The 24819-nt window shown below is 41.5% G+C and overlaps 1 protein-coding gene across 1 annotated transcript; it reads right to left on the bottom strand.

Moving 5' to 3' along the window:
- Positions 1–5691: 5691 nt before the first annotated feature.
- On the bottom strand, positions 5692–10908 carry zfp36l1a (zinc finger protein 36, C3H type-like 1a). Its single transcript, XM_028822378.2, has 2 exons — positions 10564–10908; positions 5692–8722 (listed from the first exon to the last, which is right to left on the bottom strand). The coding sequence occupies exons 1-2, from the start codon at positions 10615–10617 to the stop codon at positions 7712–7714; spliced, it is 1065 nt and encodes a 354-aa protein (XP_028678211.1). The 5' UTR covers positions 10618–10908; the 3' UTR covers positions 5692–7711.
- Positions 10909–24819: the final 13911 nt, after the last annotated feature.

Below are 24819 nucleotides of genomic sequence, written 5' to 3'. Positions count from 1 at the left end.
CAGTGCAGTGCCCACAGCAAAATGTCTGAACATCGAGACGTTTCTAGTGGAATGACTCACAAACAACGAAGAAAAGAGCAACTGTTAGGGTGCCTTTCTGGTTTTGGATTTGACTTTTAGCTTTTTGCTGAAACTGACCCTACTTATTCATCACCGGTTCTCCACCAAATTCCTCTCACTAGACATCACATCACCTCTGCTGCGCTCGGAACGATCCTGCGGACTGTCACAGTGCCCACCATTGAGTCTCTGACTGAAACCTCTGCAGGTCCCTTCACCTGACGATGCTTCAGCTGCAGAATGGAAAACTCGCCACTGCATGTGGTGAAGGACAAGGTTATGAATCAATCACTACCATCGACTCTGTCAGTCACCTTAGCAACCCATTACACCTGAGTACTTATGCCACCATCTTTGGAAATACAGAAAAAAATCAGGATGACGTGAACAAGTTTGAAACGCAACATTATGGTCCAATCCTCTGCACTAATTCCCTGTTTGAACTTGAGAGGGTCATGTCCCCCGAGAATGCTTCAACCACAGAAGTATTAAGAAAAACGAGGACCCTCTAGTGACGAAACCATACATCTACAAGCTTACCAGTTCAGGTATCCCAAATGACTTCTTCAGGGTCTTTGCTGCGAGACCATAAATGTATACAGGATTGCATGGCTTACTGTTACCATATAAGACTTGGTCCTCACTGATTGCCGCTAAATAAACATGGTGTGTTACAATAAAAGACAAGGTGCTTGCTAATGGATGCGGGATGGGGTGGGGTAGGACATAGGCGGTGTTGGATTTCTTGAGTGTTACCACATAAGGCTAGATGCCCACTGAGGGACCGGGAATGGGATGGGTTCAGATGTCGGAGTGTTACCGTATAAGGTCTGCTGCTCACTGAGGAACATAGGATGGAGCAAGCACAGAGATAGGCTGGGGAGGACATCTTGAGTGTTACCATACAAGATGAAGGAGGGTTACGTTATAAGATTATGTGCTTGTTAACTGATGTGGGGTGGGGTTGGCCTGGATGTCCAAGTGTTAACATATAAGGGACGTGGAATTCAGCAGAGGTCAGATGTAAGCTGGGTTGGATATTAGAGTGATACCTTATAAGGCTAAGTACTCATTGAAAGATGTGGGATGGGGTGGACTCAGATGTCGGAGTATTTCCGTGTAACGTTTGGTGCTCACTGAGGAACACGGAATGGAGCAAGCGCAGAGATAGGCTACATACAAACCTAGGGACTCATTGATGGACAGAGAATGGTCCAGAGTCAGATGGAGGAGAGCCATGGATGTCCAAGAGTTACCATATAAGGGACGTGGAATTCAGCGGGGGTCAGATGTAAGCTGGCTTGGATACTTGAGTGGTACCATATAAGGCTTGGAGCTCATAGGGAGTCAGATGAAGGAGGGTTACGTTATAAGATTACATGCTCGCTGACTGATGTGGGGTTGGATGTCTAAGTGTTACCTTTTAAGGCTAGGTACTCGCTGATGGATGTGGGATGGGGTGGAGTCAGATGTAGGCTGGGCTGGATATCAGGGGTTACCATATAAGACTAGGTGTTCACTGACGGATACGGGATGAGACAAGGTTGGATGTCTGAGTACTGCCATGTACGATTAGGTGCTTGCTGAGGGATATGGGATGGAGTGGGATCAGATGTAGGCTGCTGTGAATATCCGAATGCTAACATATAAAACTTATTGCTCCCTAAAAGATATGGGAACGGGGTGTGGTCAGATGTCTTAGTGTTACAATGTATGGTTAGATGCTTGTTGACTGGCACAGGATGGGGCAGGTTTGGATGTCTGGGGGGGGGGGGGGGGGGGTTGGAGGTAGGGTTGGGGGACACCATATAAGGCTGATTGACATGGGATAGGGTGTGGCCAAACGTTCTCTGGGCTGGATGTCTACAGTAAGTATTACCATATAAGGCTATTTGCCCACTGAAGAACGTGGAATGGCGTTGGCAGATGTATTTTGGGTTGGATGTCCAAGCGTTACCACATAGGACTAGGTGCTCACTGACAGACAGACAGAATTGGGCGGGGTCAGATGTCCGAGCTTTACTATGTAAAGTTAGCTGATGGACATCCGATGGGGAGGGATTTTGGATGTCTGAGTGTTACCATAAAAGGCTAGGTACTCGCTGACAGATGTGGGATGGGGTTAAGTGGGATGGAATGGGGGCAGATATGGGACTGTTAATGACATAACTAGACCTATCCTTGCATTCCGGTACAGCAGGGGGCGCTACCTAGCATGTATAAGGATGAATAAATAAACAGAATCATTACCCAATTGGTGGGCGGCATGGTGGCGCAGTGGTAGCGCTGCTGCCTCGCAGTAAGGAGACCTGGGTTTGCTTTCCAGGTCCTGTGTGGAGTTTGCGTGTTCTCCCTGTATCTGCTCTGGTTTTCTCCCACAGTCCAAAGACATGCAGGTTAGATGCATTGGTGATTCTAAATTGTCCTTGGTAGGTGTGTGTGCCCTGCAGTGGGCTGGCGCCCTGCCCGGGATTTGTTCCTGCCTTGTGCCCTGTGTTATTTGGGATTGGCTCCAGTAGACCCCCCATGACCCTCTGTTAGGATATAGCGAGTTGGATAATGGATGGATGGATTACCCAATTGAAAAAGTAAAGAAAATCACTATTAGTGGTTAAACAGATGGAGACCATACACATCTAGTATCATGCCTGCCTTGTATGGTGCCGCTCGGACATCAAACCCAAACTACATTTTGACCCGCTTCATCCTGCGGTCAGCCGCATGGACGACTTGCTGGCCCCAGGTGTAATCCTGATCAAGACATTTCGTGATGGTAGGCCAACAGAAACTTACCCCCACCCCAACAAGTTCCTCAATGTGACCTTCTTGTGTGACCCTGGGGAGGTCACCTAACTTGCCACCACATAGATGTAAAGCACAAGATTGCCAGTTCAATTCCTAAGGTCTGCTCATTCGACCCCTAAGCAAGTTAAACCACCCAGGGAAGTTTCCACTGAAGAAATACGGACACGTCAACACCCCCTATTGAATAAAAAACACTGAACACATTGTGGTTTGATTCATAACACTGACTTCATGCATTGACCCCCCCACCCCGAGTCATTTAATCAGCAAAAGATGACATACAAAACAGTGGTTAACAATGTTAACTAAACACATGCAAATGAATCTCTGAATAACACTTGCAATCTGTTCGCACTCAAATCTTGAACAGCCATTTCTTGCCTCCCACCAGTTCAGCAGGACTATGTTGAGGATTTTAAAATCCTGATGTTTTATAGAATTCTGTAGTGTGCTGGGTAGGAAACACTTGCACTCTTTACCACTTCCAAGGCTTTTCTTGAACGTTAAAAAAAATGGCACCTTATATTTATGGAGAGTCAAAAAAAAAAAAAAGAGCCTAAAAGTGCTGACCAAGCTCAAACCTCCCTACCAGGCCTGAACAGAGGCCTACATCACACATTTTCAAAGTTTTATTTGGATTGATTCCGCCTGTCTAGACATCTGTTTCTCATCATATTCACACCATCCATTACATGAAAATTGCTGTGTCCAGTGTACGGTCTTGGACAGCTGCAATGCAATCCCGCCGCCACGTGACCGACAAAAACCAAGTGCCACCACGTTAAGACGGCCGGTCAGGTCAATCCTGTGCCACAGGCTCAATGACTTGCATTGGACAGACCTCTGTGGAAGACGTGCAAGTGAGGGAGGGGTCAGCTGTCCTCCAGGCATACCTCTAAGACTGATCTGTTTTTAAGTCAAGCTGGCGAGTGGCTCAGATTACACGACGAGTCCCGACAGCTCATAACTGTGGATGACCCTGCGGGTGCCTGTTTGCATGTTCCTCATTCCTGAGCGAGCTCTCATTCTGCTTCATCCTGTTACTTCTAGTACTGTACATCTTTCCATTTCCTGTTTGGTTTCTTGTGTTTTAAAGCTTCTCCTCACACGACTGTGGTCTGGTTTTGTGTATTTGTTGTCATCTTGGGTTATTAGTGTGCCAATACATAGTTTTGACTTTTTAAATGACAAGCTTTGTACAGTGATTTTTGTCATTCATAGCAGGGTTGCATTGTAAATCCCCGACTTGTAAACACAAACCTACTCATTTTTCCAGTTGTGGTCTGAAGTAATGCATGTTCAGATCACTCATAATTAGATTTAGTTTTTAAATTGCACCCAAAAAAAAATTGGCTGTATAGGACAGGATCTTGCCTTAGTCAAACTGGAAGCCAGTCCCCAGCAGCCATCAGGCAACCTATGAGCCACCTATGTACTTTAATGAATGAGCAGTCAGTTCACCTTTCAAACTAATTTAATATTAACTCGCCTGGCATTTGCAAACACATCCAGTATTATGTAAGGACCATGCAGGAGAGGTTTCTGCCTTAAAATTCAGCCTTGCCCATATAAAACTTAACCTGCCCACTATCCTACAAATGGGGGGGGATGGGTGCTTGGAAAAATACATGGATTTGTAATGTGACACGGGGCTGAGCACCTCAAAATTCTGTGCCATCTCATCCAGCCAATGATCACACGGGTTTATCAGCCATTATCCAATATATGCTCTGAAAACAGATTGATTACCCCCCCCCCCCTTTCTTTCCTGGCAACACAAATCTCATTTCTCAGAAGAGAGGAGTAGCAGCCATTCAGGCCGTTTGATTAACCTGCAGTTCACTACCCTGAACAGTTACACAAGTCCCCCCCCCCGAGAGTCACCTTTTGGCATGGCACCATTTCTGACGCATTTCGGTTGTTTTGCAGCACTTGTTCCCACTCTGCACCCCAGCCATCCCTCAAAACAACAAGGAATAAAGACACACAAGCAAAAGCAACTGTTGCTTTATTTCATTTTCTTAAAAATAAGGGGTTTATTGGTTTAAACTGCAATCAGTCGTTACAAAAAAAAAACTTATATAAACTCACAGAAAAAAAAAATTGTAGTGAACAGCAAAAGCTGAAAAGAAAAAAAAAAAAAAAAAATACATTCAACAGTTTACTTTCTTTGTGTCAGTCCTGTTCACCTTTTCTAAAACGTTCACAACAAAGGAAAAAAAAAATTCAGAGCTTTGCGATTTCCTTTTTTTTTTTTTTGTTTCAAATACAAAAATAGATATGAAGGTAACAAGCATGTTTGCTACCTGGAATGTTTATAAGAGGCACTTGATATTACAAAACAGGGATCCAAAAATACAATTAAAAAAAGGGGTGGGGGGCTTTTTGCCTCCAAGGAGGTATCTTTGGGGGGGGGGGGGGGGGGGGAAAGAAGAGAAAAACATTGAAACACCACCACCACCTCCCATTGGCTCAGCTTATATCACAGCTAGCAGGACGATTGTTCATATTAAACGGCTACTCAACTGATACACCAGTGGGGGGGTCAACAGTTGGATCCACTTGAGAACTGAAGGTTTAAAAATTTTAATATGCAGTTGCTGCATAACCAGACTCTTATGCAAAACACTTTCTTGGGGGGGGGGGGGGGGGTGTGTGTGTACAACACACTAATGAAGACATGGAGCTTTCGCTGACAAGGACTACTTTAATGACCCAACCATTAAAACAAAAAAATGGCTCAATTTTCCTTCAGTTTAAAAAAAAAAAAAAGATCCAATTTTGGAAATTCCAGTTCTCACTCCGCTTTTTTTTTTTTTTGTTTAATAATATATAAATAGGGCACATGTGGAGGCAGGCACTGAGATTTTGGACCCCTGATAAGGCATATTATTTAACAGTAACAGAAAGATCTGATTTTTCTATTTACACTGCGAAGACAGTGCAGAGTCTGTACATTCTAAGAGCTCATCTGATCAAATGTCACTTCAATCTAGGCATTTAATGAATAGAAAAAAAAAAATAAAATACAGCTTAGGGGTTATCAAGGCAGTAACAATTATCCTGAATTTGCAGTCCAACACAAAAGGGAAAAAAATCTAAAATAAATAATCAAAACGCAATGTATGCATTTTTTTTTTTAAATTAAGTTTCATTTTTTAAAATAAAATAACCAAAGTGTAGTTACAAAAAAAAGAACAAAAAAAAAGTCATTGTAGTATAATATATTAAACTGTGAAAAAAAAAGGAAGTCTTCACAATCTTTAGATTAATACGGAAGATCATAATTTAACATAAAAGAAAATATATTCTATTGTTTCATTATCCCGATAAATACGAACAAAATTAACAAAAAAACAAAACAAAATGCATATGATCAGCAATAAATACGTTTTTTGATAAGTTAAATAAGCTTTTTTTTTCTTTATAAGTTGTGCAGTGACAAGCAAATCTTTACTTTTCAAACATTTCTTTGCAAGGTTTTCATGGTTTCCTCTGCCAAACATTTTTTTTTTTTTTTTTTGTGTTTTAAAATAAGGGCACACATACACTCTACATGGTAACCTAAGTTAGAATAACATTGCTTTAAAAAGTCTCTCTAACTGCAGGGACAGAACGTTCCCCCATTAGGAATGAATAGCTTTAACCCAACTTTAAAATAATTACCCAAAAGTAATAAAAATACAAAGTGTCACAAAAATGTTACATGACGGATTGCCAGCTTCACCAGTCCCATCAAATGAAACAACCAGCAAAGACCAAAGAGATGTCACAAGTCTATGGGGATGTTACAAAGACGATGGAGGCAAGGAGTTAGCCTGTAGCACCAAAACGCATCTTGATTCACTGTCCTGGTTGACTCCCAACCAATCCTGTGGCTTCATCTCAAGTCCTTCCTGCAGACTTTTATGTCACCCGACAGGCAAAGATTTTTTTTTCTTCGTCCCCATTTCACGTTTCATAAGATAGGGTGGGCCGTGGTCAAAACTGTGTCCATAGCCCATTTTAAATAGCATTTGTTCGTTGACGGATTAAGTTTTCCAGGGTCCTTTTTCCTTTTTTTTTCTTGCGCAATGAAGCCCTCATCTGATCCATGAGATTTGATTCTTAAAAGTGGTAATGGCAGCGCACAGCCAGTAGAGGGCATATTATTGCTTACACTACAATTAAGCACCACCTGCACTGCTACACATGTCAGGGGGAGAAAAAACAAAAAAAACAAAGGCAGATGGTGCCCACTGCAAGTCACAGTCAGGAATGGAAAAAACAATCGGATAGGCACTTTATGTAAAATATTGGCAAACTGGATCAGGCACATAGTTTTTTGGCACTGTGGTATTAAGGGGCATTTAACGTAAGGGGTGGGGGGGCGTTTAGCACGGAAAAACGTTTTGAGCTTTTCAGACTCAATACTAAAAAACTGATTCCCAAATCCCAGATTCTGTAAGCTGGATGCAGCTTTGGCTTGCTAAAAAAAAAAAAAAAAAAAAAAAAAAAAAAAAGCATAGAGAAGAGCAGAATTAAACAACTCTCAAACCCACTGTTCTCTACTTGGTGTGGATGATTCCAGGGCAGTGTCTACACACTCAGTCAGTCAGTCTGCTACTGAACAGCTATCCAGGGAAGTGAAACTGGACAAGGGAAACCAGACCATGGTTTTTTTTTTTTTGTTCAAAAGGATGAGGAGAGGAAACAAATGAAAAAAAAAAAAAAAAAAAAAAAAAGACACCCCCTCACATCTTAATATTTGTAGAGAATCTCTTCATCCTGTTATATAAAAAAAAAAAAAAATTTGGGGGTACAGGAAAGGTGTTATATGGGAGTTTAGCATCCTTTTTTTTTTTGTCTAGTCATCAGAGATTGAGAGTCTGCTGAAGATTGGAAGACGTCTGGTGGTGTCCAGGACAGGAGACTCTGATCCACTCAAGCTCCCTGAGCTACTGAGATAGCCCTCCTGGTCAGAAAGTGAATCTGGAGGGCTGGGGGGAGGCTCAAAGAGCTGTGGTGACTCCGACATTGGTCGGAAGTAGAAGGCAGTTGGGGATGTTGGAGCCGGGGCTGATGAATCAACGGGGCCTCCCAGCTGGGGCACAAACAGATTAGCTAGCTCCTGGCTCGAGTAGGTGAATGGATTGCTGGCCCAATCTTGGAGGTCATCGGCACTGAAAATGGGAGGTGGGGTGACCGAAGTAGGGCTGTCCTGCAGTCCGTTGGAGCTTGGGAAACCAGCGAAACTGAAACTGTGCTGGAGCCGGGGTCTCTCGAGCTTAGAAGAGGACAGAGGGTACTGGGGAGGTGGTCCCCTTCGTTCCTCTGCATTGTGTATAAAGTGGCACCGTGGCCCATATGGACAAAAGCCAATGGTGTGAAAAGTGCGGCAAAGTTCTGTCTTGTACTTGGGATGACGATTTAGGCTGCGAAGCTCATGACTACCATGGGCGAATTGGCACTTATCCCCATACTTGCAGGCCCCGTTCTCCTCAAATGGCCGGCACAGTTCTGTCTTGTAGCGACTGGAGTTGACTTGCCCGCCCGCACTGCCATTGCCACCAGGCTTCTGAAGTAATCTCTCACCAGTCTCCGAAAAGGAACGGTCTCGGAAGCGATTCTCCTTATTGTTCCCGCTGCCATTGGAGCAGCTCTCCATCTTCAGGCTGTTCAGAAACTGATTCTGGTTGAACTTGGGACTGGTCAGAGTAACCGAGTGCCTCCGCTGATACACCCCAACCGACGGGGTGCCCACTGCTTTCCTGTCCAGCAGGGGACCATTTGGGGCATTGGCAGCAGTGCAGGGAGCAGCTGCAGGAAGTGGGGGGCTGAGGATATTGTTGTTGTTGTAGTTTAGCATCTTGTTATTCTAATGGGAAGAGGGAAAAAAAGACAAGAGAAGGAAAGGGAAGGTTAAGGTCAGTTTTATAAATTAGAAAAAGATCAACTGCAGTGTGCTTTTCATTTAAGCATCAAATCTAACAGTATTAGAGGCTAGTAAATGCTAGGAATCACAATGTCAGCTAGCTCGGTTCATGTAGAGGAATGTTTGAGAGCAGAATGGACGAATACCCTGCAGAAAAGTTAGCCAACATGCGCAATTATGCACAATGGTCCGCCACGTAAAGAACCTGCACACAACCGTTCGCTGATCAAAACACCAGATTCCTACAAAAAACTCGCCTCCCGCGTATCCGATCTCCGTTTACACAACACTTAAACACAAAAATAACCCCTCAGGTTTCGCTAGGAGCAGAAAAAAAAAACTTATGGTGTGAGAATCTGCACCACCCGAGGTATTAAGAACTTGACCGAGTCAGTTTCTTGAGGGAGTAGACGACCCAACTCTCAAGAGAAACAAGAAAACAAGTCTGGCCGGGAGTGTAACGTGAAACCAAAAAGGGTTGGAAACTGAAGCACGCAAACGACGACGCGATTTTTTTTTTTTTTAAATGAGAAAGGAGAATGCGACGTCGCAAGAAAAGCCAGCTCGGCCCGTGCGCCTCTCGACTCTCACAACACGCCTCCTTCGTGCCATTTCGGAGATCTTAACGTGGAGACGAATGTGAAAGGACGAGTCACACGGCACATGATTAGGTTATTGGGAAAGGGGAAAAAAAAAAAGAAATAGGGCCAACTAACAAGCCACACCATCCGGTAAACACACAACAAAGTGCGGATACGAAACGAAGAGGGGGGGGTGGAGAGAGCGAAGACCCATTACGCTTCCGTCTATGTATTGAGAAAAAAAAAAAAAAAAAAAAAGTAGGTGACTCGACCGCAATCGTGTTAAGAAAACGTAAAGGGAAAAAAGTTCTGCACGTGGAATAGTAAAAAGAGTGTAAAGCCGCAAACAGAAGAGCGCTTTAATGGCAGCGATTGGGGGAGGGGAGGCAGTGGCGTACATGGCGCGAGACGCATTCCTTCACACCATTGGCGCGGCCAGGCGGCACACAACACGCGAGGTGAAGATCGTGGGAGACCGCGGCTCTCGAACGGGCCCGTACGGTTTCACCAAAACGGGCCGCCAGGGCAAATCCCAAAGCTTCATTCAAGTCAGTAAGTGGAACGGGTAGGCGGCCGGTCGCGCGCGTGCGTGCAGTTCCACGCGGAGGGGCTCGAAGTCCGCGCGGTCACGCTGAACTACACCCCCCCCACCCCTACAAGCCAACTCCGGCAGCAGTAGTCGAAGCAACGCCATCCTTTGTTAATCCGGATAGCTAAAATTACTTCCAAGTTAACTTTCGGGTAGAATTAAAAAAATAAAAGTTTTGTTGTTAAGTTTTACCGCGGCAGTCTACCTTCGCGCTTATTCACGGGAGTTTAGCGACGCGCTTCTTCAGACTCCCTGCACATGCCTGCCACGCACGGCGTTCCCTTTCGAGACAAAACAGCCTGTCAAACATGATGCAAGTTTAAAATACAGTAAGTAACGAATACTCTGTAAATGTGGGGCACAAAAAGGATCGCTTTACAGCGGTCAATACTCTGTGAAACAACGGGCAGCTGCGATCTGGGTTAAGTACAAACGAGCGATAGCGTGGAACTTTGCGCCACATAAATAAATCCTTTTTTTTTTTAACAAAACAAGCGCATAACAAAAAACTTTTCCATCTATCATAGAGAGAACAGGACGAAGTACAAAACGATAACCGAAACGCTTAATAGTAATAAAAAAAAATACATGTTGCAAAAGAAAAGAAAGTTTACCTTGTTCAGTACTTCAGTTAAATCAAAGAAGGGCGACACCAAAGCCGTAGACATCTTCGGTGCGGTGAAGGTAAAACACACAAAAAAAAAAAAATTTGAAAAGTAAAAAAAAAAAAAAAAAAAATAAGAAAATCACAGTTCTAATTGTGTAAAGTTGTGAGTTTTTCCCCAAATTCGACACTTCTTTGCTCCCTTCCGCAGAGCCCCCTCAGATCTGCAAAAGTTCTCTGTGCTTTTACCTTTATAATCCAGCTGCAGCGCTCAAGTGGTTGAGGGGCGGAGAAAACGGCGCATATTGATTGACACACTGAGCAGGCGCTTCGCTTTCTCTTTTCCCCGCCCACCGCCTCTACCCCTCCCTCTCTCTCCCTCTCTCTCTCTCTCTTCCTCCCTGCCTGCTTTTTTATTTAGCGCAGAGGAAACGGGGGCAGGCGCTCGCAGTCTGTAAAGTTCAGTGCAACTTTAGCCATCAGCTTGTTTGCTCTTGAAACTTTCCGTTTTACCCCACTAACAGATGCGATTCTGAGAGCCCACTCGAAGAGAAGGAAGAGAACGGGGTTTTGACGTGCGGTAAAGCGACTCCTTTTTTTTTTTTATCTGAGTGAACCTTCCGCCCGCTAGTGGAGAACAGCGCCAGCCGACAACGTTTAATGTAACACAATATTAATTCTGCCTGAAACTTCACGAACCACTAAAAATATGTCAGGGAACGCCCATGCCAATGTTTATTGTATCTCCTTTATGTGACACGTCTCTTCCTGTTTAGTGATCATACTTGGCTACATGCTAAGAAACGCATTTTCTGACGATCTTTTTTTTTTTTTTTAATAATAGTAATAAAAAAGAAAACTCTGCCACACAATGCGATCGCGGCCTTTCAGGCGAGGCGTGCTGTAACTTTTTTTCCAGTTCAAAGTTTAAAAAGTCGCGCTTTCCAAAAAGTATGAAACACTAGAATTTAGAACTGTGTATTTATATGTGTGTCTATTTTAATTTTTAACTGCTCCCCCCCATCCCCGCCCCGACTCATCCATAAAAGTTTTGCGTACTTTCTCAAGACTGGAATTTGCAATTCCAAGCCTCAGATTTAAGGTTACGACTGCGTGTGGTCATTGATTTTCTTTTTTAAACTTCTTAAACGTTACGCACTCTTTTCCCTGGGTAGATTTGCACATGGAAAAAGGCTTTGGCAATGTCAGTTTGTGGGGTACGTATTCCAAGTGTGTGTGTTTTTTATATATAAATATTTTTTTTACGAAAAGTGATCTGCACATGCAACAGTTGGATTCTTTTTTTTCTCCACTTATTTGTCCATGCGTAGCAAGAATGATTTTTTAACTTGAAAGCTTTGGATTTATTTATGGGCGATTCTGTATTCGGATAATTTGCCTACCCAGCCTTTGCTCCTAAGGGTTTTGCATACTTTCTCAATAGGGAAGTATGCACATAAAACACTCCAATACGGTCTTGTGCGTGCCTCAGTGTGTGTATGTATGATTCAAATCTGATGTCATTTGCTCGGTGTTCTTTTTAACTATATATGTGCACGTATGGTTAGTGTTCGCGGATATTTAAATACGATAATCTTACACATGCTTTACTTGCAAAACCAAATATCCTCAGCATTGATAGTTTGCGTGTAATTATTTTTTCGCCGTGCTTCGTTCACTTATCTTCCTAAACACTTTGCATTTAAACTGTTACTGTGTTTTCTTAAACTAACATTCTCATAGCAGTTTAATCCAATTGAATCACGTCTTGCAGGCGGAGTTAGCCCAGGCAGCACGGGGCCCAAGGCAGGAAACAACGATGGACAGACAGGGTGCCAAGTCCATCGATGGGTTAATACGCTCTGCTGATTTAGGCTTTGGGTATGTTGGGGGAAAAGTGGTGTAAACTTCATACACACACACACATACTACGAAGACGTGCAAATTCTACACGGGGCAACAACCGCGGGCTGGATGAGCACATGAGGCGACATCACTACTCACTGCGCCCATGGTGTCGCAGGTTTAAATCTTGATTTTTTATTTTTTGCATACCTTGGGGTTTGTGCCTGCCTTGCACTCGATGCGCAAAAATAGCCCCCTGCCCCTCTGAGACCCTCTTCAGGATAAAGCAGATTTAGGGGATGTATGGATGTTTTATGCGCTGGATATATAATTGCATCCTTTCCCCGTAAACTTTCTAAGGATACTCAAACAAATGCAATGCATGTACTGTACACATGGGTGCACATAGTTGTGTTCGCTTTAATCCCCGCCCAGCAGGCACACTGTGTAAACTTTAGCATGAGTACAACTATACATCTCGGATTGTACTGATTATATGTGTGCACTTTTGAATGCTTCGCCCACCCTCACAACCAACACACATGCACATACACTTTATTTGTAAACACTGCACTGAATTATAATGCGTGCACAATTAATTCCATTATATAAATAACTGCGCGTGTCTCACCCTCCCTAACGCAGAGATAAACACACTTTATGTATTAATTTCTTCAGCTTCCAAAATATGCATGCACGCGGATGTTTCAATCTATGCACTTAAAAAGGTACAACTTCTGGATTTAAATGTAAAAGGCATATCTTATGGGAAATGATTTAAAATCGGGCATTCTGTGCATTAGCTTTCAAGGTGTAAAGCTGAATGTGCGTGTTATTGTGCCACTAATCCCCCCCCCCCCCCGCCCCCCTTTATCGTCAAAGTGTGCATATAAAAGCTTCGGAATTAATCTTTGAATGGGCTCGCTAGGGTACGCATTTGCCCCAAGACTCTCTTCTTCTTTTCCTAGTTGTGTTCATCGCGTACTCCATTCCAGATTTAAGAACTTAACGGGACCTTTTTCTTCTAGTTTGCCACCACCGTTAACATTCTCAAATCAGTTCGTTCCCCACTATCATAAATTTCTAAAACAAGCAACATCATAACTAATAATAAACTTGTTTTTTTTTTTTTAATAAATAATTAGTTAACATTCCTTCAACACTCTTCTGAAGCCAAAACCAAGAATATGAGCCTTTGTGTGTTTTTGTTTGTGCATTAGCGGTTTCTTAAATCAAACCTTTTTTAATTTAAAATTTGCAAATTCACGCAGACGAATTTGTGGCCTTTTTTTCCGTTTGCATATCTACACAAAGCGTACCTGAACACGGCATTTGTTAAAACTCTAAAACAACTTTTTTTTTGTTGTTTTTGAGGAGCGCGTGTGTGCGCCTGTAAAAGAATGAACGATGGTGGGGGGTTTGGTGGGGGGTTTGGGGGGGGGGGGGGGGGGAATTGGTTGTCATGCGCGTGAATGAATGTTGGGGAGGGGGTGTGGGGTGAATGAAGGATGGGAGATTAGTATGTGCGCGCGCACGTGTTGTGTGTATGTGTGTGTGTGTGCGCGCGCACCTGAATGGAGAGTGTAAGAAAGTTCACGGGCTTTTAGAAGTGTGTGGTTTCTTTAAAAAAAAAAAATCGTCATGTGAGAATTTTTTTTTGGAGCCTTTTAAAATGCCCTCGAGGGATGCCGCCAGGGGTCTGCTTATCAACACACGTATACACAAGCAGAGGGCACATACAGTATTTAATGCAGTTGGACATTGAATTAGAGAGCCATACGTTTAAGCGAATAGCCACACACAACGCGTCTTTATTTTATATAGCGCCACTACGGCATGTTCCAGAATGTCATCCATATATAATCCTATGCGAGCAGATGGTTTTGGCGCAGCGCGGTGTTGTGTTACATGCCGCGGTTTTGGCGGGAGTGTCGACTCCGCCCCCCCCCCCCCCCCCATTACTGTACACAGTGTGTGTTGTAATGCCTGGGGTGGCCTGCCAGCTCTTGTGTTTACAGCTCTGTGGCGCAGCCTGTTCAGATACGCCTCGCTCGGCCACTGTTTCAACTCGCAGCTCTTGCGCCACACTTGCACTCATAATCATATCACAAATGCGTGTGTGTGTGTGTGTGCACTCCTCAGCCCCCTCTTCACAGTGCTCAACACCAGTGGATGGGCATCTGTTTTTAAATTTTTATTAACAGATCATGAAAATGACATGGATGCAGGGGTGTGTTTGACAGCTGCTCTACTTCTAAAAACTGCAACTTGACTGGGCTCTTGGAGGCATTTCTGACATAAATTCTAGTAACTGAAGAAAAAAAAAAAGCTGATTGGATATGTGAACTGCACACTCTTTTTTTTAATATTATGTATCATGGCCTTCTAGGAATGGCATTTTACACTGTGGCACCAGACGCAGCATGTTGGGAGGTAGCCAATTCAGGTATGGTGCAGACCCACAAACACGCATATACCTCTTAAAAGTACTTCTTCATCTAGAAAGTGTGTCAAACCCCGGAACTGATTCTCAGAATAAAATCAACTCAACTTGCACTTCTGTGATTTTTTTTTTTCTTTTTAATCGTACACGTTTCTTTTAAGTAAAAAACCCTTGTGAGATGAAAAGATTTACTGAGAACGAGTGAAAGTATGAGGGCACAGAAATATCATCTTTTCAAATCAGGCAGGTCTAACCAGGTGTGGGAAATTATTGGCAGCTGATCCTGTTTGACCTATTTGCTAGCTCAATTATGACTGAGAATACAATAGGGTTTTGTACAGCTAAACAAGCCTCCGCCTACAAGGAACTGCATGTTGGTGAAGAAATATGACAGCTGCATATTAATATTGTTCACTGATATATGTGGCATGGCTCACATATGCACAAGATCAAGGACTGAGACTTGTGTTTGCCACATAAATCAAAGAAGAAGAAAAAATGAAACCGTGAAAGCAAATCTCACAGATTTGGAGGCTGTGCATACTAGAAGACGTGTCCATGGGGCAGAGAAAGAAAGAAAGAAAGATTTTTGAATTGAACTTTATTAATTAAAAACAAGTCATTTACATTATCATAAGAAAAAGAAACAAAACTCAAACACAAGAAAGAAAGAAAGATTTTTGAATTGAACTTTTTTAATTAAGAAGTCATTTACATTATCATAAGAAAAAGAAACAAAACTCAAACACAAGAAAGAAAGAAAGAAAAAGATTTTTGAATTGAACTTGTTAATCAACAATCAACAAGTCATTTACATTATCATAAGAAAAAGAAACAAAACTCAAACACAAGAAAGAAAGAAAGAATGAAAGAAAGAAAGAAATAAAAACAGATGAACTCTAATACCCTTTATGAGTCACCTTTATGACACACGCTAAATATCATTCACAGTAACTGAAACAAAGAAAGACTCTTAAATATAACATGGCTAATTTTGAGATTCCAATCAGCTAATGTTGCTCATCTTTAGGATGCCTACATGCACTCCCTGAGAACATGAAAATTCCACACAGGCAGTGTCATCGCCAGAAACCGGAAACTTTGAGGACACAATCCCTTCACCACTGTGCCTATGGTGGTGACATGTAACAGTCACTAGCATAGCATAATCTTACATTTACCTAATTCAGTTTAGGTGTGTAATGATGAAGAGCATTGGAGGAAACACAAGAACCAATCCAGAATGTGGTGCCAGTCCCCTGCAAAACCCGCACTCCACACGCACAATTCAGCATGGGGAATGAAGACTCCAGCTGCAAGATCCTTGAGGCTGCAGTACCATCATGCTGTCCCTATTACAAATATTACCATACAATAAAAGGAAAGGCCATTGGTTCATTTTCACTATTCCACTACTTCTAAGGCTCACAATGGCTACATGCTGAACAGGACAGACCAGGCCACGCTATCATGAGAACGTAACAAAAATTGACAGATGAGAAAAACACGTTCAGTCCATTGAGCCCATTTGTTTAGCTAATAGCTAAGCTGTCCCAGTATCTCATCCAGATGCTTCTTAAAGGCTGTTAAGGTTTCTGCTTCAACTCTAAATCTTGGTAGTTTATTCCAGATTCCCAAAACTCTGCGTAAAGAAGTGCTTTCCGGCTTCAGTCCTAAATACACTTCCCCCTTAATTTCCACTGATGTCCTTGAGTATGTCATTCATAATTAAGTTGAAGAGAATTCTGCTGGACACGGTGGCGCAGTGGGTAGCGCTGCTGCCTCGCAGTTAGGAGACCTGGATTCGCTTCCCGGGTCCTCCCTGTATGGAGTTTGCATGTTCTCCCCGTGGGTTTCCTCCGGGTGCTCCGGTTTCCTCCCACAGTCCAAAGACATGCAGGTTAGGTGGATTGGAGATTCCAAATTGTCCCTAGTGTGTGCTTGATGTGTGTGTGCGCTCCCTGCAGTGGGATGGCACCCTGCCCGGGGTTTATTTCCTGCTTTGCGCCCTGTGTTGGCTGGGATTGGAGCCAGCAGACCCCCGTGACCCTGTAGTTAGGATATAGCGGGTTGGATAATGGATGGATGGATGGATGGAATTCTGCTGGATCTTCTTTATCAAAGCCTTTGAGGATTTTGAAGAGTTGGAAGAGGTCCCCGCTCAGTCTCATCTGCTTGAGACTAAACAGATTTAACTCTCGGAGTCTGTCACGGTAGGACATGTTCTTTAGTTACTGGCTTCGCCTGGTTGCTCTCCTCTGCCCAGCTTCAAGTGCTGCTCTGTCTTTCTTGTAAATTGGAGACCAGAACTGCACACAGCACTCCAGATGTGGTTTCACTGGTGCATTATATAGTCTGAGCACAATGCCCCTTGATTTATATTCAACAGCTTTTATGATATATATTTCTTATATATGAAGTATAGGGACAGTATCGTAATCCTTCAAAGATTCAATGTCGAGATTTTGATGAATTTTGATGTTTTAGACCTCCCTGACTTTCTCGTATATGAAATATTGGAAAAGTATTGGAATCCTCCAAAATTCCATTTCAAGATTTTGATGAATCTCAACTTTTTAGACCTCCCCGAGTCAGAAAATACCATTTTTGGAATTATGTCTGCGTGTGTGTAAACGTGATAACTTGAGTACGCTTTCACTTAGGTCAACCAAATTTTGCATACAAGTATGAGGTACAAAACGTAGATTTCTATCAACTTTTAGGCTATTTCCATTAACCAGAAGTGGTGCTTTACCTTTTATTCATGTAGCTGCAGAGTCCGATTCATTAAACTTTACTTTTATAATAATTGTTCAATATATTATTAATTTGATTTGATGTTGATGGTTCTTTAATGTACATAATATAAAAATATAATCATTATCTTGCGGTTTACTCCATCCCTATATCCGAGTATATGAGAAAGTCTAGGGGAGACCACTCCCGATTTTTGTAATTGCAACTGCACATGGCTTGGGTGATGAAAACGCTGTGTCAATATAAACCCTGAAATCCTCTTCCGAGGTTGTTTCCTGTAGGTCAGTGTCTCCCATCTTTTCTTTATAATTGACGTTCCTTTTGCCCACGTGTAGCACTTTGCATTTTTCTACAGTAAACTGCATTTTCCAAGTGTTTTTCCCAGTTTCTGTGCAACCCCTTCTAATAATTTGTGGCAGACTCCTAAGACTAGTTTTACTCATGAATCTTAAACATTTTAAAACATTGAATATCATTTGAAAATGTTCAACAGATAGAAGGAACCAATACAAACAGAAAAACTCCGAATAGTGAATGCAAATATAAAACTGACCCAATTTGTGTGACACCTTATCAATCACTACGCATGCCATTTTATTTTCTGGATTAGCATTTTTCCAGTTAAGTGTCATGGTGGGGGTCCTGTTCCCACATAAGTGGGTGTAAAGCAGGAATCATCCCTGGACAGACTGCTAGTCCATTGAAGTGCACACTCATACTGTGAGACAAAGTCCCTACATGGAGCCCAAACAGCCGAAATTCCAGGTGATATGTGAAACTTAGTTCCAGAACTGTTGGCAGCTGTATCCTTCAGATCACTATAAATGTTTAAAAAAATTAACATAACGGAAACAAAAATAAACACAACCTACCCCTCACACGATATGTTTTGAATATGAACACAAATATAAAGTTCATGGCACTAGCGATGCAAAATATATATATAAAAAAAAATCATTTAATCATTAATGATTGTATAAACTGCTTTATTTGTCTGCTATTTCCGCCCAATTGTTTGCCGACTAAGAGTTATCTTATTAAACGCATACTCCAGCTGGCTTCTCGCCAAATATTTTCACCTCCCTTTGCATCTTCCCTTCTCTTATAAGTGGCGGTTTCACTAGGCCTAGAATAAAGCTGGCTAGCTTGCTCCTAATCACTTTTCTTTGAACAAAGACAGAATTACTGCAAGAACAATACAACACAGTAGACCTGAATTATAGCAGCAGAGCATTTCACAAATAAAAGTAAATGAAATCAAGAAGAGATGCCATCAGTCTCTCTGCTGACTACCATAGCATTTTGATTATATTGAAAACAACACAAGTTAATGCCATGTAGCACCTTACACTGTACATCACCGGCCCCCATATCCAGGGGTGCTTCATACAGACTAGTAAAAAAATGGCCAGAAGTTCTTAATCCCCTCTGTCTCTCTCTTTCTCTCATCCCCCGTATCCCAACATGTTTCTACGCAGGGTAGTTGTGAGTTGGTGCTGCACCACGACACAAGCTCTACCATAGAACCAAATAAAAGAGGATCTTATAAATGGTTACCTTTGAATCCTCAGTCACTTGAACTTTCCACCACCATGCTAGGGGACGATACAGGAAGGTGAAAGACCAGGGAGTGGAATTGCCAGAATAAACCTGTTGGAAGAAACAAGTGGGAATTGTGTGTGCCATGCTAACAACTTATTATTGAATGTTTTCTTCATTTAGTGCCTTTCATAGCAAGCACAGAAGGTATCTATCTATCTATCTATCTATCTATACAAGAAAGAAATAATGAAGTGTACATGCTCTGCATAGTACAGAAGCCAAGAGAGGACGTGCAATTTCATTATTTTTTTAAATTGTTTCCTCAAGGTAACGGACTAATTTTATCGAGATCTCGAGAAAACAAACTTTGTTTTTCTAGAGATAATGGAATAATTTTATCGGGATCATGAGAAAACAAAAAAGATCTTGTTTTCTCAAAATTATGAAATAATTTTATCTAACGTTTAATGTTTAGCTTATTGAAGCCACGTCCTGTTTGAAATGGCAGAAGAGCAGAACTGTATTGATTAGCGCATCACATTTTTGTTCAATCAAGGGCTGACGCCAGCTGAAATATGTTTATGCCTTAGTTTAGAAAATAACAACGTTAGTGTCCGTCATTTACGAAGACGGTTAGCAAGGCTTCAGCTATATAGGCGTCACAATCTAAGCAAGCCTGATGCCAGGAGCAAAGGTTAAGTTTCGTTTTCTCGAGATCGCGATAAAATTATTCCGTTATCTCAAGAAATCGAATTTTCGTTTTCTCGACATCTCGATAAAATTATCGCATTATCTCAAGAAAATTTGTTTTCTCAAGTTCTTGATAAAATTAGTCTGTTATCTAGAGGAGATAATTTAAAAAAATAACGATATTGCATGTCTTCTCTCGGCTTCCGTAGCATAGTTTGCATCATGCAAACAACTTATTAATAAATATTTTACATTATGCTTTTTACAGCAGGGATAATAAAGAAAGAAAGCAAGCAAGCAAGCAAGCAAGCAAGCAAGAAAGAAAGAAAGAAAGAAAGAAAGAAAGAAAGAAAGAACAGATTCATGTCAGGCCAACTACATATTAATCAATTAGCCAATCAGCCAGTCATACAGTATTTGTCTAGCCAATCACATCACAAAGCAAATGAGTAAAGAAAGGTGCATGTGTTTGTCATGCTAATTTCCTTGTTATTAATTTGTATGCTCATCTTCCCTACAATGGGAAATCCCTTTAAAACAAAGTAAGTGTTTATTTTACAGTGAAAATCTATTATAAATAATTGCTTGAATTTTTTAAACAGATAAGCCCATGTGCTGTTGCTATATATTGAAACAATATTCTAATAGTTTCAATGCATTTCCTAGTTTGTTGTATTACCATGAATTCACAATGAAGCTGTAGGAAAACCTTCAACACTGGTAAAATAACGAATTTTACTTACTGGTAAGTATATATATATACAGTATCTGTCAGGCTAACTACATATTCACTAGAACTTTAAAACATTATAACAATCCAGATTAGAACAGGCCATTCTGCCCAACAAAGCTCACCAGTCCTATCCACATCAAGTCGAGTTTTGAAGGTCCCTAAAGTTCTCCTGTCTACCATGCTACTTGGTCTCTTATTCCAGGTGTCTGTGGCTCTCTGTGTAAAGAAAAACTTCCTAATATTTATGTGAAATTTCTCCTTAACAAGTTTCCAGCTGTGTCCCCGTGTTCTTGATGACCTCATTTTAAAGTCACCATCTCGATCCACTGGACTAATTCCCTTCATAATTTTAAATGCTTCAATCAGGTCTCCTCTTAATCTCCATTTGCTTAAACTGAATAGACTCAGCTCTTATAGTCTTTCCTCTTAATTCATCCCCTCAGGATGCACAATTCTTTATTTGTCACATACACAGTTATACAAGTACAACATGTAGTGAAAAGTGCCATGTAGCCCTGGAATCGGCCTAGTCGCTCTTCCTCTGGACTTCTTCTAGCACTGCTATGTGTTTTTTTGACACCAAAACTGTACCCAGGACTCCAGATGAGGCCTAACCAGTGCATTATGAAGTATAACTTCACATTATGAACATTATGAAACATTATGAAGCATAACCTCCTTGGACTTGTACTTCACACATCAGTACGCTATATAACCTGACATTCTTCTTAATGGCTGCTGTTCTCCATGGTAATTACATATACTATCTTTCACCATCATGAGGTGATGTACAGTATATATACTGTAAGTAGTAACAGAATACATGTATGTCGTGCTAATTAGTGTGTATGTTAATCAGGCCTTGTACTATCTTAAAAATAATGGTTCTTTAATGGCATTTTATAGTTCTTTAGTGGGTTGTGAGATTCCTTGTGTAACCATTGTTGATAAAGCAATATTTCAGTTTGGGAAGGTTCCTCTCTATATGAAGTTGGTTCTTTGTGCTTTTATGTAGAAAAAAAAACCCCTATAAGAGTCTATATATAAAAATCTATAAGTAAAATCTCTATAAAAATCTGAAATCTATACTGAATGGTAGGCTACCTACAGAGGACAAAATCCAGGACTTAGCCTGTGTGATTGTATGCAGCAAAAGTCCTTTTAAAATCATGACCCACTGGTACCTCACAAATCTGTTACCATCTAGCCCTGGTTATTTACTGTATGGAGCCCATTACAAGTAGAAATAAATTTAAATGTTCTTTCTGGAACCTTCATGTGGATAGGATACTTTGGGAACCCTGTGGCATTGCTCTGAAGAACCACTGTGGCTCCTTTATTTTTAAGAGTGTATATAGTGTCTTTCACAAGAATGTTTATCATAAGTTGATGTACAAAGTAATAAGAAAGAACAGTACACCTATACCCAGTGCCAGTGCTAGGTTATTTTGCACCCTGGGCAAAGCTTATTAGTACTTTAACCGACTGTTTGGTAGCTAACCTGTGTACCTAACCCCAATTTATGATCTGTGCCCTAGGCAAATGCCTAATTCGCCTTAATTAATGGGACTGGCACTGCCTATACCATATGCCATACTAACCATCTATATTTATTAAATTTTATTGTATATAATGCTTTCCATTACAAGTTATTAAAAAATCACATACAAGTAGTTAGAGCCATGCATACAGTATGTATGCCATGCTGGTTAAATATTGATCATTATTGTATATGGTGCCTTACTCAAAAAGCCCCCATTACTAGGAAATGTACAATGTATGCAGGAAATAGTAATTGGGCAAGGTGGAAAATGCTAGTGCAATCTTATCTACCCTTTTACAGAAGGGATGTGAATGATATAACAAAAGGAAGAAGCCCCAGAAATATAGTACATATTCTAGGGATATCATTTGGTAGCAATGAGGTGTGTTAACCTATGCATGGCCTCCTGCTTTACGTTATCAGGCCTCTGCAGGGTGGTCTAATCCTTGTAATATACTGTACAATGGAGTCAAGGACTGCAGTAACTCCTGGGGAGGCCAGGGGGAAACTGTGGTAAAATGACTCCCAAGAGTCCTATAGGCCAGTCCTATATCAGGACATTGACCAAGCAAGAACTTTAAATGGTCCATCTTGCAAGTCATCAGTAGGTTGAATCTGGAGTTGGGAAAAAAGAGTTGGCCAAGGGTTCGACTGGGAGGAGTGAAATAATGTAGAAAGAAAGAAGGAAAGAGTCAGAGCTAAGAAGGGAGTGTGCTTAAGAGGAACACCATCTGATAGACAAGGGATCGAGACACCATTAGAAAAGACAAAGAGGGCCTGTAGGATTGTTTTCCTTTTTTGTTTAATACTTGGAATTCTCTCTTCTTTTTCCCCCTTTTTGTACCCAGCTATGTCACATGGGTTAGCGACGGTGGTACTGACCAGAAAGCAGTAGACAGAGCTGGTGGTGGCAGACTTAAAGATGCTAAGATTTGCATTGGGTGTGATGAGGATGGACAGGATTAGAAATGAGGACATTAGAGGGTCAGTTCAAGTTGGGAGACAAAGTCAGAGAGGCGAGATTGTGTTGGTTTGGACATGTGCAGAGGAGAGATGCTGAGTATATTGGGAGAAGGATGTTAAGGATAGAGCTGCCAGGGAAGAGGAAAAGAAGAAGGCCTGAGCGAAGGTTTATGGATGTGGTGAGAGAGGACATGCAGGTGATGGGTGTAACAGAAGAAGATGCAGAGGAGAGAAAGATATAGAAGACGATGATCAGCTGTGGCAACCCCTAACAGGAGCAGCCAAAAGAAGAACAAGTACTAATTATTTGATAAATAAAACATACAGGGTGAGTCAAAATCATGTTAATACTAATGGTACTGCTATGTATATACTTATATACAATTTTTGTGGACAATTTATGTGCCACATTACATGTGTTGTACATTATGGCGAACAGGTTGAGACATTCCTGTAAATCATCTTGCGCATATGAAGTATGCTTTGTGAATAAATTGTTTCCGCCATTCAAATGTTACCATAATTTTGACTCACCCTGTATTTCCTTTAAACACTTTTGGTCTTGCTAGATTCATTCTGGACTCAGAGACTGGCACAAGAATGCCCCCTATTGGCCACATAGCATATACTCATGAGATACTACATATTAATCAATCTTTTAGGTATATAGCGCCCTTTACTACTAGTATGGTGCTGGGGTGTCACCAGCTGCACTCGGGTCCCAATCCAGGTGGTTTGTTGTATGGTGGGTACGGCAACGTGCCATCAGCACTTGCTCCCAACCAACCAACAAACTACACAATTTATCACAGGGAGTTGTACAAAGTAAACAAGAAAGAAGAGTACCTTTATCATGCCGATTACATAATACTTCATCTTTTTTATAGTGCCTTTCACAAAGTGTACAAGAATAACAGTGCAGGTTTATGTCACGCAGTCTATATAATTAAATCTTTATTTTTTTTGTGATTTTCAGAGCAAGTCCTGTTATAAGGTGTTGGACAGTGTATGTGTGTGCTGGACTAATTCCCTGTTAATCAGTTGTAGTTTTTTATGGTGCCCTTCACAACAAAAAAACGTACATATTAACACAAGACGTACCCTAACCCTAACTGAGAGCAGACAGTGACTCGGGAAGGGGCGCCAGTTCATTGCAAGTCCCATTCACGCACACACACACACACCCAAAGTCACGGGGTCCACATCAGAACTGCACATCTTTGGGCAGAGGGCGCACAACCAATGCAGAGATGAAAAGAATTTGCAAACGCATTATAAGAGAAAGTGGAACTGAAACCCCATCACGCTGGATCTGTGAGGCAGTAGCATTAACTATTGAACTGCTGAGCTCCATGTTAAACATCTCATCTCATGCTCACATCCGCTTTTCCTGCTGAGGACTGTGGCCCTGTTAATCATATACAGTATATTTCACTATCCCATGGTGATGTACAAAGTAAAAAGAAAGAACACTGTATGTATATTTCATGCTAACTACCTATTAATCAGTCTTTATCATATATGACGCCTTTCACCACAAAACAGTAGTATAGAAGAAAGAAACAAAGTGTCACCATATAATAGTTCAAGTTATCTCTCTCTCCGAGGCTGTGGGAGAAATGAAGTAAGCCCATGTTTACTGTCAGTCACTTTGTTAAGGTAATAATCCTCTGACACAATAAAAAAGAAATTGTACCCTTATTGACACTCTGGCTTGTTTGTGTAGTCAAGTGTCAGAAAATACTGAAGA

Source organism: Erpetoichthys calabaricus, chromosome 16 (assembly GCF_900747795.2).
Source record: "Erpetoichthys calabaricus chromosome 16, fErpCal1.3, whole genome shotgun sequence".
NCBI lineage: Eukaryota > Metazoa > Chordata > Cladistia > Polypteriformes > Polypteridae > Erpetoichthys > Erpetoichthys calabaricus.
The sequence above is the reverse complement of the archived record's forward strand: the minus strand, read 5'-3'. Positions and strand labels throughout refer to the sequence as shown.

Bases quoted from the DNA above. Each gene is read 5' to 3' on its own strand.
- zfp36l1a (XM_028822378.2), bottom strand. From the start codon at position 10,617: ATGTCTACGGCTTTGGTGTCGCCCTTCTTTGATTTAACTGAAGTACTG. The intron at 8,723-10,563 runs GTAAACTTTCTT...TCTTCCCATTAG, and splicing joins TAACTGAAGTACTGAACAAG to AATAACAAGATGCTAAACTA.